Genomic DNA, 11,636 nt, shown 5'->3' with positions numbered 1-11,636 from the left:
CTATGACAGGAGAGGAGAGGAGAGGAGAGGAGAGGAGAGGAGAGGAGAGGAGAGGAGAGGTGGGATGGGAATGGGATGGGAAAAAGGAGTGAGAATTACGAGAAGAGGAAAAGGTGATGGGAGAGGAGAGAAGAAAAGAAGAGGGAGAAGCCAAGTAGAGAGGAGGGAGAGGAGGGGAGCATGAGGTTTAGCATGAGGTGCTTCACCTGCTCCAGGCTCGCTCTCGTGACCGCCTGCTGCTTCAGATTCTGATCCAAGTGACGTTCTACCGCCTGCTGGACCTCATGGAGATGGGTCGAGACCTAAGAGGAAGTAAGGGGAGAGGAAGAAAGAGGATGGAGGAGGAGGAGGAGGAGGAGGAGGAAGGAGGAAGAGGGAGGAGGGAGAAGGAGGAGGGGAAGAGCAGGGAGGGAGATCGAGCAGGCAGGTCGACCTCTTCCAGCTCTCGAAGCTTCTCAGCCATCCTGCCACTCGTCTGCTCCACTTCCTCCTGCTTCCCACCGTCAGCCCCGGCGTCTCCCAGCTGAGAGACTTCACCTCAAGCTGGCCCTCCCTGCCCCTCCCCTTCAGCTTCTCCAGCATCGTCGTCATCATCATTCTTGTCTTGTCCAGCTGCACACACTCACAAACTGCCCTCGCACACAGTCAACGTTACCTGCTCCTCCACTCTTCCCACCAGGCCTTCAGCTGGGCCGATCGCTGCCTCCACCTGCCCGCAGCTGCCACACCCGCTGATCGTTACCCTCAGCGAGGTACTACACACGCGATCCGCCGGCCATTCTGCCAGATCCCGAACAAGGAGCGAAGCACGGGAGGAGGAGGAAGAAGAAGAAGCATCCTCTTCCTGCACAGCTGCAGGCGCTGTTCGTCTCCTGCACTGCCATGCAAGGACGTGTCTCTCAAGGGCCTTGGCGGAGGACTTGACCACCTTGGAGCGGAGGTCCTCAAGAAGGGAGAGGAGGGAGTCGGTCAAGAAGATCCTCGTCGGCCCGATGCAATAGAGGGAGGAGGAGCAGGAGCAGTGCGTGAGGACGGTCTGGACCTGCTCGCTCAAGGACAGGCGTCCCAGCAGGTAGCAGTCACGGAGGGGATGGGAGGGGGGGACGACGCCATGGCCGAAGAGGAGGGGATGGTAGCGATGGACGAAGAGCTCGTGTGAGAAGCTCCTGTCCAGTCCCTCCCTCCCGAGCAGACTTGCCTCCACCACGCGATGCTTCCTGCGATCGCAGTGAGGAACGACAGAGCTCGGGTACCAGAGGTCCGGCGGTAGAGGAAGAGACTTGGGGTATGGAGTAGATGAGGTCGTGGAGGGGCAGGAGGAGGGAGGAGGGAAGAGGAACGAGGGGTAAAGAGGACTACCTCAACTGCAGCTCACAGAAGCTCGCGTCGAAGTATCTGCTGTTCCTCTCCTGGCACGTTTGGAGGCAGAGAAACCTCCGCGTGCTTTGCAGCTCATGCGAGTTCAGCTCCTCCTCAACCTCCATCAGCTCCTTCCTCATCGCAGCAACCAAGTCTGCCTGCGGGGCCGCGCAGGGACCCCTGGGGAGGAGGAAGGAGCCTCCTGCTCTCCTCTGCGCCGCTGCCCTCAGCCATTGGGCATAGCGGGCGAGGAGGACGTAGAAGAAGTCTTCGCGCAGCAGCTGCTGCATGCTGTACTCCTGCCGCTGCTCTACATGCTCCACAGCCAGGAGCTGCTGCTGGCCCCCGATGAAGGCAGCACAGGCGGAGGAGGAAGAGATGTCCATTTCCCCTGCCCACTGCCGCATCTGATCCATCAAGGACAGATGGGGGAGGAGGCTGAGGCGGGAGGAGGGGAGTGCGGCCCTTGTCAACTTGCTCATCCTCTCGAGGAGACTTCCTTCCTCCAGGAGACGCAGGGGATGCTTCCCTCCTCGTGCTCGACACACAGTGCGAGACCTGGACCAGGAACGATGAGTAAGGGGGAGGGAGGGAGGGAGGGAGGGAGGGAGGGGAAGATGGGAAGGAGGGAGGGAGTAAGAGTATGGTAAGCCGCTTACGTGATCTGCTCTCTCTTGCATTGATCCTGAAAAGGAAATGTTCACCATCTCCGATGAAGCGTGGAGGAGGGAAAGGAAAGGAGGAGAAAGAGAAAAGGAAGGAAGAATCTGAGATTGCGCGTCCTAGGAAAGGAGCAGGAGCAGGAGCGGGGGGGGGGGGCTCTACCTCCCATGCAGACAGGCAGGACTGCAGTCGATGATGCAAAAGGTCGTCCATCAGCCTGGCAGCGAGTTGCTGGAAACTCGTCGAGCCCGCAGGCCGTCGGTCGTCGGCAGCAGGAGCGTCACACTCTGAGACATCTTTCGTGCAGATGATGGTGACGGTCCTCAGTCCAGCTCCAGCTCCAGCTCCTCCTGCTCCTGCTCCTGCTCCTGCTCCTCCTGTTTCGCCAGGATTCTCTGAGAGCTTTGCTGACCCCAGGGCCACTTGAGCGGCTAGGAGGACTTTCTCGATGATCATCATGTACAAACAAGACCCGAAGGCCTCGGCGTTCATCATGAAGTTGCCCAGGAGCGCATCTATGAGGACAAGAAGCTGAGGGGTCTAGCAGTCGTGTCGTCCTCCTCTTACCTGACATCTCCTCGCGCGATTCCTCTCCAGCATCGGATGCTTCCTCCCCCGTGGAGAAGAGCAGGTTTTCCACCTTCCTCCAGGCTCGAGCAAGCTTCTGCGGCATTTTATCACCTCGTCGTCTCCTCTTCACGTTCCCTCAATTTCCTCTGCTCGCTCCCCGTCTCTAGAAGAACCCACAAGACTACATTTTCCCGTCCTCGTCTCTCCCTCCTCCTGACTCTCTTCGCCTGCTCCCTCTCGCTTCATTCCACCTGTTCCCTCCTCTCGGCTCCCCTGCCCTGCCTTCCTCTCCCCTCTTCTCCCCTTCTCTTCACCTCAGTGGAGCTCCGGCAACTCTCAGTCTCCTTCATTGCCGAGACGGCAGACGACCACACCATCAACGCGGCAGCATGACGGACGACGCTCTCGACCTCGCTCTCCGACATCCCCAGCAACTCCAACGAACTGACCGTCTCCTTCCAATCCTCAAGAGTCTCCTCGTTTCTGCCCACCTGGCTAGCGTTGGGGCATACATCCGAGATGCTACAGATATCCGCAACGAGCTTCTCCTGCTCCAGGCATGCCTGCAGAACCTGCTCCGTCAACCTGCAGCATCCTTCATGGCCAGGGGCGATCAATGGTCTCCTCATGTCGACGAGCCGAGGCTTCACTGCTGCTGCAGAGAGCTCCAGCCCCGATGCCGCATGCTCGTAGCCCAGCACGCTGAGGACAAGGTTATGAAGCAGCAAGACAGCATGGGCAGCGTTCTAGCTCACAGGGAGAGGAAGCATCCATCGCTGTCGCATGAGGTGGAGTTGGATGTCGTCAAGCTTTCCAGCAAGTGCATCGCTGCCTTGACCTTCTTCTTGCATCACAAGGCGGCAGAGCACAGACAGCACGTACCTTGTCGATCAGCGAACCTCCAGCAGCCGTACATGCTTGCTTGCCCTCAGCAAGAAGACCACTCAGGATCAATCTCAGCATCGCCGCCCGCTCCTCCCTCCTCCCTCCCTCTATGATGCACAGCTGAGGATCTCGACGGACTCTCATCATGGAGAAGACGCTCTGAGCGTAGGCCGACGCCTGGACCCCAGCACAGCATGTTGACGGCTCCATGTCGCTCCTGCTGTTCCTGCTGTGGACCTCGAGCCCACCAGACAAAAGCAGGAATGGCCCAGCACGAGTGTCGTACTTTCCCACAGAAGTTCTCAACCTCAAGGCATGGAGCGCATTGGGAAGGTCGATATGCTTCAGAGATGTGAGACTGTCCGGCGCGTCTAGCCCGGGCTGGTTTTTGCGGTGAATGTCTCTTGCTGACATGGTCAACTCTGACCCGTCGCTGAGTTTCACCCTCAACCTTCCGCCATCCAACTGGCTGATAACCTGTGCCTCGACCCAACTTTGCCCGCCCGTGGGTCTCACCCATATTGAGTTGCTCATGTGAAGACGAAGAGAAACGACGGACTCAGCCTTGGGCTGGAAAGACTGAGAGACAAGAGAAATCTTGCACCATCTGCCAAAATACTTGTCATTTCATAGAATGCAAAAAATCAGGCAAGATGTCGTTTTCACGCAAGCATGCTTCCGTTTGTATAAAGGACATCGATGCCTGCTTTCCTCTCTGAGAAGGCCTTCTCATATTAGGGCATATTCGAATATGCACGAATTTTCACATTCTCTTCTCTCGCACACCTGACCCTTCCTCATCCTCATCCTCCTCCTCCTCCTCCTCCTCCTCCTCCTCCTCCTCCTCCTCCTCCTCCTCCTCCTCCTCCTCCTCCTCCTCTACATCTGTCGTCCATGATCACACGCCCAGCCAGCACACCATTTCAAATTTCTGCTTTTTTAAAAATAGAGGAGATCCCCCCCGGTTGAAAGGGCCGGTCAATTTATTATTAGCCTGTTTTCAAGACGGTTCAGCCCGGCCCGCCGCCGGGCCGCCTGGGCCCGGGCCGGGCCGGGCGACACTGGCACGGTACGGTAGCCGTCCGATCACTGTTTACTCAACTTGATGGGCCAGTGTCACGGCGTCCCGGGCCGCCTGCGGCGCCGGAGTCCGCCGCAGGCGGCGGCCCGGGGCCGTGGCAGAACTTCGAACTCGGAACTTCGGGCCGGGCTGAGTGCCACTTCGACTTGAACCGCTCCGGGGGCCGGGGCCCGGGGGCCGGGGCCGGCCGGGGCCGCCGGCCGCCGGCCGCCGGCGGCCCGGGGCGCGGCCAGGCTCCCGGAGCGGCTACCGTGGCAGGCCAGGCTCCTTCCGCCGATGATGATGGCACTGCCGGGGCCGGCCCGAGCGCACTGGCAGGCTGAGCTCGCGCCGCGGCCGCCGCCGGGCGCACCGGCGGGCCGGGCGACTCAGCCCGGCGGCGGGCCAGCGGCAGGCCAGTGAGCCTGCCTCTGGCGAGTCTGAGTGCCATGATCGGACGCCGTCACGCGGCTCGCGCCTGACACGGACACAGTGTGTCCGATCATCGGACCGGCGCTCCGAGGGAGCTGCAGTGCGGACTTGGAGTCCGGCGGCCGGCGCCGGCTGGGTCGGCGGCCGGCGGGACCCTCGCGGCAGTGAGCCTTCAAGAGTCCCGGCTCAGTTCGGAGTCCGTGCTCAGCACCGGGCCGCGCCCGACTCGTTGGTCCCGGACTATTTGCAGCACCGTGCCCGCCGCGGCCGGCCCGGGCGGGCCCCGGTGTGATCAGTGACCGTCCGACTTGCCGTGACCGCCGCCGCCGCAGTGTGACTTTTTGCTGACAGTCCGCGCCCGGCCGGGGCTGAGTCCGTGCCACCGACTCGTACTAACTTAAGTTAGTTACGGCCCGGCCCTCGGGACCGATGCCGCCGCGCCTGGCAAACTTTGACTTAAATTATATGCCGTGACGGTGCCCGGCGGTCTCAGAGTCTGGCTTCTTGTAAGGCGGTGTGTTTTGTAGGATGTGTCGGTTCGCACCGGTGGGTGGTAATTATAGGCTGTCAGCCAAAGCGTCTCCTTCGAGTGATGACGGGAGGAACAGAACTGATTTTTCAAACTTAACAATAATAGATATAGCAGGTTTACAGGTCGGAAAGGCATTCGGCGGATGGCAGCATGGGATTCGGGGGTGGTCAGGTAAGAAATCTAGGGGGTGGGGTCCAAGGGGATATCTCAAACGGATATTTGGCCCCTGTTCTTTCGTTGATCATGGATGCCACCAATGAAATCAGACCCATCTTTACTCAAATGAATTCACATAAGAAGAGCGAGTCCCCCTCAATTGAGGTGATAACAATGTTCGAAAGGCAGACAGCAATCCCCAGGGGATTCTTTACTACACAAAGCACCAAAGATACGATACAAGAACTTTTCGAATCTCATTACCAGAACCATATCTCAAGATTCAATGTCGCCCGGGAGGGAGGTCGAAGGGGTGCCTTGTCATCTTTCGGACCAGCAGTAGGTATGGGTGCTCGGAAATAAGGGGTTATGGTCCTGATCATTGCACTCAATTACCCTACTAAAATCCATGTTACGAACGTCTTAAATACGGGTGGGTAGTAAAATATACTGAATATCGGTGGGGTATAGAGGAGAATTTGGGGGTAGGGGGTGGGAGGCAAGTGCAAGAACGTGGGAACAAGAGAATTGTTTGCATTGCCGCCGAAAGCTCTGAGCGATGCACGCAAGCGAGGTTGGAGATGAGAACAAACCGAGTACAGTCATGAATCATGGAAGTTGCGTGCATGAGGATGATCAGGAGAAGGTGAGTTTCCTCCAGTCGCCAGTGTGTTGTGTGCGCTCCCCTTGGCCGATGGATCATGTCGTGATGACACGACTGCTTCGACATGGTTTCTTGTCTGCATGTATTAAAAGCATAAACTTCAAAGGAACTGATGTTTCTGTTTTTTTTACAGAGTACAAGGCATAATTCCGAAGATTCGGCTAGCATCTGTGTTGAAGAAAGGATAAGCACCATCAAAAGCTTCTGCGTATTCCGTGCCAGGGAAATTTGGCCATCCTGCCTACAAGAAGTGGCCTCGACGATGCAGGAAATGGTTTTGGAAGAAGGAACAACGGTGACAAAAAGAGGACAACCTGGGCAGGACATGTACTGGATAATGTCAGGGAGCTGCGCTTGTGTCCTGGATGACGAAGAAATCGACCACCTGACAATTGGGCGATGCTTCGGTGAGGTGACTGTCGTTGAACTGTGCAAGCGCTTGCTGAGCGGAGAGTCGTTCGATATGGCATCGAAGGAGTGTCTCAGAATGGCAGATATTCGCACTCTGGAGCGATGCCATCTTTTGAAACTGTCGTACCTGGATATGCTCCCGTTGATACGGAGAATCCCCAACCTGTGGAGCTCTCTGGACGAGATGTCGCGCATCAACATCGGCAAGGTTGAGTTGAAGAGGCAGAAAGACCGCTATCAAAAATCCCTCGAGCTCATGGACGTGGAGGAAAGAGTGGATGCTCTCATGGCCTCGCCTTGCGTCGTTTCCCGCAACGTTGATCCCTCCTGCTTGAAAACCATCGCGAAGAAGTTGCAAGTGTGTGCGATTCCAGAGGGAGACCTGGTAATCTCCCAGGGCAAATTCGGCGATAACATGTACTGGGTCGTCTCAGGAACTTTCTCCTGCTCTGTGGATGGTGTCGAGATCGACACGCTGACCAGGGGGCAGTGCTTCGGGGAGATGACCATGATCAAGTTGTGTCGGCTGCGCAAGAGCGGCGTGCCCGAGAGCGAGATCAGGAGCAAGTGCATGCGGGCAGCGGACGTGAGGGCCGTGGAGAAGTCTGTGGTCCTGAAGCTCAGCTACGCCGATGCGCTCTACCTGATGAGGACCGCTCCCAATCTGTGGTGCTCCCTGGAAGACATCTCGAAACAGAGGTCTACAAGGATGGAGCGCTTGTCTACCGTCGTTGAGTGATGGATCCCGGATCAAGTTCTGTATATTATCATCATGTGCTAACGAGATGTCTTCTCCTCCCCTAGGTGGAGTGAAAAGGTTTCACATCTTTGTAAGAATATGTAATGCACTAGTCGCATGACGCTCACGAGACGTCTGAGCAAGATCGCAGCTCTCATGCACCCTGCACTTCCTTTTACATTCTTCATGTTCAACAATCCCAGAGTACACATCAACCAATTTACACGGGCGTCAGTCGTGAAATATCGTTCTTCTCATCCTCTCTAGAACCACGGGATTCTGGCTATTGCGTACAGTCAGCACGAGTGACCGTCGCACTTGACTCACCAAACAATATCGTGCTTCGAGTACGGAGCAGGAAGTCTTGCTACGCCGTCCAAGATAACGATAGTTCCCTCCTGCACAGTGAAAGAAACCCTGTGCTGCATCGCCGTCAGCACCGCAGATCTCCGCTACGCATGCCTCTCACAGCACTTAGCCTATCTTTGACGCTCTCCAGCCTCTCGGCAACCTTGGCTGGATCATGCTCCTCCGCGGGAACTCGGTCCCTCCTTGTCAGAGGATGATCCTGCTCCATAGAGGCGAAGTCTATCTCCACGATGGGCGCGTCTGACCTGGATGATGAGTGGAGGACGAGGACAGAGCAAGGAAGCATCACCTGCTACGCTCTTGACAGCTCCGTTGAACAGCATCGAGGCTCCCCAGTTGCCTGCCTCCCCTGCTCCTCCTTCCGGCTGCCGAGCAAGCGTTAGCAGCGGGCCTCCCGCCGTGTCCACACTGACCTTGGTGAGCATGACGGTGTTGTGCGAGATCGGATCCACTGTGTAGACGAAGCCCCTTCTCCTCGTCTTGTCCACCAGCTCCACCTCCACCCCCTTCCCCACCCGCTCCATCAACAGCTCCTCCATGCCTGGCGTCATCCCCTTGCTCCTACATCCAGATCTAGGCGTTCAAAGCTCAGTGATTTTCTAAGTGGAGTACTAATAAAAAAGGGCAGGGTCCTGATCTGCTTCATGATCTGATCTTATTAGTGTTGGGCCCGTGTTCGAGTCCTGCCAGGCTATGGCGGGCAGACGCATCCCGAACGGGGAAGGAGGAGGAAGAGGAGGAGGAAGAGGAGGAGGAAGAGGAGGAGAAGGCGACAAGAAATGAGTGCGAGGAAGCAGCAAAGGAAGTCAAGCACGTGATAGGGCGCACAACCTGACCCCTGCTTCCTCGTTTTCGAACCCCACTCCCCTCCAGCGTCGCCGCATGGGATCCTTGTATGGAGAAGAAGCGAACATCACCCTGTCAGGATCCTTCGACGGATAGGAGGAGGACGAGATCTCTCCCGTCCCCTCCTAAACCCATGAAGCTCTCTCTGCTCTCCTGTGCGCTCCTCGTGGCTCTGAATTTCTCCCTCCGTGCATGTTTCGCAGCCCGCGTTCCGCCCCAACCCTCGCTGCTGTTCAAGGGCGGGGAGGAAACCGTTCGCTTTCGCAAGCTGCATGACAAGGAGCCCGATCAAGAGACCTTTGAGACTCCTTTCAACCAGGCCATGAACTCCATCCATGAGCATGTGGAGCAGGTCAGACAGCCCGACGACTACGGGTCCCTTGGCCTCCCTCCCCGCAGCAGCCACATCGTCATCGACGGCGCTTCAGTAGCATGGTCATACGGGCAGAGGATGAAGTTCAGCTGCCTGGGACTGAAGAAAGTGATCGACTTCTTCCTGGATCAAGGCTACCAGCACGTCATAGCGCTGGTCGGGTACGCCTACACGCAAGAGCCGCCGAAAGGAAGCAACAGGACGAGGGTGGCCGATGACCCTGACGCTCTCCTTGCGATGAAGCTGCACGGGCACGCGCTGCTGATGCCCCCTGGAGCGAACGAGGAGTCCATGGTGCTCCAGTACGCCTTCATGAGGGGAGGCTTCGTAGTGTCCAACAACGACTTCTCTGACTTCAAGCGATCTTGTACCAAGGAGGAGGAGGAGTGGGTGCGCACCCATCACCTCTACTTCACGTGGGTCGAGGGCGAGTTCCTCCCCATGTGCGACAGAGACGACAAGCCTCCCAAGCCCCTCTCCTCCTCTGAGGACGAGGGAGATGCGGCAGACGGGGAGGCCATGATGGATCGCATGGAGGACGCTGACGAACAAGGTAACGATATGGCGAATGGTGGAGACTGGGAGCAGGGAGAGGAAGCGGATCCTTTCTTGTCTTGGAGGGCGCTGGTCCCCGACGGCGGTGTGGGTCTTCTTCGCAAGCTGTCGCCCCTCTCACTCTTTCATGCTCTCAAGGTGAATGCTTCCATGCGGTTGTGCCGTCCTAGCTGACCTGAGGGACTGGCAGGCAAAGAGGCTTGACCTCCTGGACGAGACGACTCTTCAGAGGCTTATCAGCATCTCACAGCATGCAGCGGCAACGCGAGAGGAGGGGGCGGCGAACGTCGCGTACCTTGAGGGCAGGTTCGGAGTGGTCGACTCAGTCGATGACGAGGTCTTGGTGCAAGGAGGGATGCTAGAGGAGGAGACTGCGATGGAGATGAGTGGTGAGCTCGTAGCTCTCGCGTCCCCCGATCTCCTCAGAGGGCGCATCCTCCCCGTCGGAACGAGCGTGGAGTTCGATGCAGTGTGCGACCTATCACTTGGAAAGTGGATAGTGACGAGGCTGGTGAGACACGATTCCCCTCTCCCTTCTCCCCTACTGCCTTGTTGTTGCTCCCCCCCTCCTCCCCTACCGCCTTCTCCCTCCCTCCTCCCCTACCGCCTTCTCACTTGCTCATCCCCTACTACCTCCTCCCTCCTCCTCAGCCATACTCATCAGCTTGCTGGCAGGTGAGGACCGGGTGCGTGAAGGAGCAAGAGGAGAGGTTGACAGCAGCGACTTGTGTGCTCGCTGGCTTGCTCGGGCATGCGTCAGTCGAGGACATGTCTGCCTTCTGGCGGCAGCACGGACCCCAGGACCTCACGGCAGTCAGCATGCAGCTCGAGGGCAGAGTCTTCAGCACCTCCCACCTCCTCATGAACAAGGCTTACTTTTGCCGGGGGCTCTCAGCCCCAGCCTGCCTGCAGGAGCTCTTTGAACCTGACGCCTTCGTTACCGACAGCGCAAGGAAGGTCGGCCTCCCGACCACCGTTGAGGAGTTCTTCCGTTCCCGTCACTCCCCCCTCGCGTTTCCCCACCTTCCTTGCCTCTGTGCGGTGGCCTCGGACGGTCTGACCATCCTCTTCTTTCCTCTCGAGGTCTGCAGGATCCAGTTCATGTCTCCCTTGCAGAGTCCAGCTGCTCCCTTGGGCTCCTTCCAGCAAGGCTTGCGCCCGCCGCAGAACTCCGCTCCTCAAGCGCACCAAAAGCACCTCTTCGAGAAGCTCGAGGAGTACTTCAAGCGGCAAGAGGAGCTGGTCTCCAAGTCACTTCATCACGCTGACCCGTCGGAAGGAGCGGAAGCAGGAGAAAGAGCAGGAGCACGAGCGGGAGCAGGAGCGGTGGATGATGTGCGCAAACAGTCCAACTACATCCTGCGAAAGTTGCGGAAGGCGATCGACAAGCACACAATGGCGCTTGAGAAGAGACTGTTTGACATCCAGATGAATCAGGCGATGGAGGTGGATCAGCACGTCAAGACCATCATGGACCGCGACAACCTCACGCTCGCTGACTGCAAGGGCAACGTGTCAGACTCTGTGGAGCAGGAGGAGGAGCAGGAGGAGCAGGAGGAGGAGCACGAAGGGGAGGATGAAGAGGATGAAGAGGAAGGCCTGACCAGATCGGATGTGCTGGACTCTTCCCTGCCCTCTTCCATGGAGGTAGCGGGCGAGAGGAACCGCACAAGGCACGAGGAGCTGGAGGAGAGGCTACAGCGGGGGGAGAAGACCATCTCGCAGCTCAAGGACGAGCTGAGGAGGAGAGACGCTGTGGTACAGTCCCTCACCGACATGCTCCATGATGCGTCCAAGGGAAGGCCAAGTGTGCGAGCGAGGTGACTTGAGATGTTGTGGGATACGTGCAGTTCAGCTGACGTGCTTGTGACTTGCTCAGGATCCGCCGGGAGCTGCAAAACTTGACGTCTTCGTTGAGATCAGTCTCAGACGTGGAGGAGTGAGGGGTGACATTTGTGTTATTCATAAGTTACATGTGTGTAAATAGAAGTTGAAGAACAGCGGCAACTCCATTGTCTCTTG

General features: G+C 57.8%; 4 protein-coding genes across 4 annotated transcripts in view; 2 read left to right on the top strand and 2 right to left on the bottom strand.

Annotated features, from left to right (window-relative positions):
• GUITHDRAFT_138311 (hypothetical protein) overlaps positions 1–4,011 on the bottom strand; it is a gene marked incomplete at both ends in the record, with an annotated part of 5,577 nt that extends 1,566 nt beyond the window's left edge. The window contains 10 exons of the mRNA XM_005833105.1: positions 207–302; positions 502–612; positions 656–1,217; positions 1,360–1,917; positions 2,019–2,044; positions 2,185–2,537; positions 2,590–2,686; positions 2,907–3,294; positions 3,348–3,430; positions 3,475–4,011. Of these exons, the coding sequence (XP_005833162.1) occupies positions 207–302; positions 502–612; positions 656–1,217; positions 1,360–1,917; positions 2,019–2,044; positions 2,185–2,537; positions 2,590–2,686; positions 2,907–3,294; positions 3,348–3,430; positions 3,475–4,011 (2,811 nt within the window). The remainder of the gene's footprint in view (positions 1–206; positions 303–501; positions 613–655; positions 1,218–1,359; positions 1,918–2,018; positions 2,045–2,184; positions 2,538–2,589; positions 2,687–2,906; positions 3,295–3,347; positions 3,431–3,474) is intronic.
• A 2,205-nt stretch (positions 4,012–6,216) lies between these two features.
• On the top strand, positions 6,217–7,471 carry GUITHDRAFT_163001 (hypothetical protein; the record flags this gene model as incomplete). The annotated part of the gene is made up of 2 exons (XM_005833104.1): positions 6,217–6,303; positions 6,455–7,471. The coding sequence occupies 2 exons, from the start codon at positions 6,217–6,219 to the stop codon at positions 7,469–7,471; spliced, it is 1,104 nt and encodes a 367-aa protein (XP_005833161.1).
• A 231-nt stretch (positions 7,472–7,702) lies between these two features.
• Positions 7,703–8,391, bottom strand: GUITHDRAFT_107797 (hypothetical protein; the record flags this gene model as incomplete). The annotated part of the gene is made up of 5 exons (XM_005833103.1): positions 7,703–7,754; positions 7,799–7,893; positions 7,941–8,080; positions 8,130–8,205; positions 8,254–8,391. The coding sequence occupies 5 exons, from the start codon at positions 8,389–8,391 to the stop codon at positions 7,703–7,705; spliced, it is 501 nt and encodes a 166-aa protein (XP_005833160.1).
• Positions 8,392–8,819: 428 nt separating this feature from the next.
• On the top strand, positions 8,820–11,557 carry GUITHDRAFT_107796 (hypothetical protein; the record flags this gene model as incomplete). The annotated part of the gene is made up of 4 exons (XM_005833102.1): positions 8,820–9,752; positions 9,805–10,125; positions 10,290–11,434; positions 11,494–11,557. The coding sequence occupies 4 exons, from the start codon at positions 8,820–8,822 to the stop codon at positions 11,555–11,557; spliced, it is 2,463 nt and encodes an 820-aa protein (XP_005833159.1).
• Between the last annotated feature and the right edge of the window lie 79 nt (positions 11,558–11,636).

The sequence above is a fragment of the Guillardia theta genome, assembly GCF_000315625.1.
Source record: "Guillardia theta CCMP2712 unplaced genomic scaffold GUITHscaffold_31, whole genome shotgun sequence".
Taxonomy (NCBI): Eukaryota; class Cryptophyceae; order Pyrenomonadales; family Geminigeraceae; genus Guillardia; species Guillardia theta.
The sequence above is the reverse complement of the archived record's forward strand: the minus strand, read 5'-3'. Positions and strand labels throughout refer to the sequence as shown.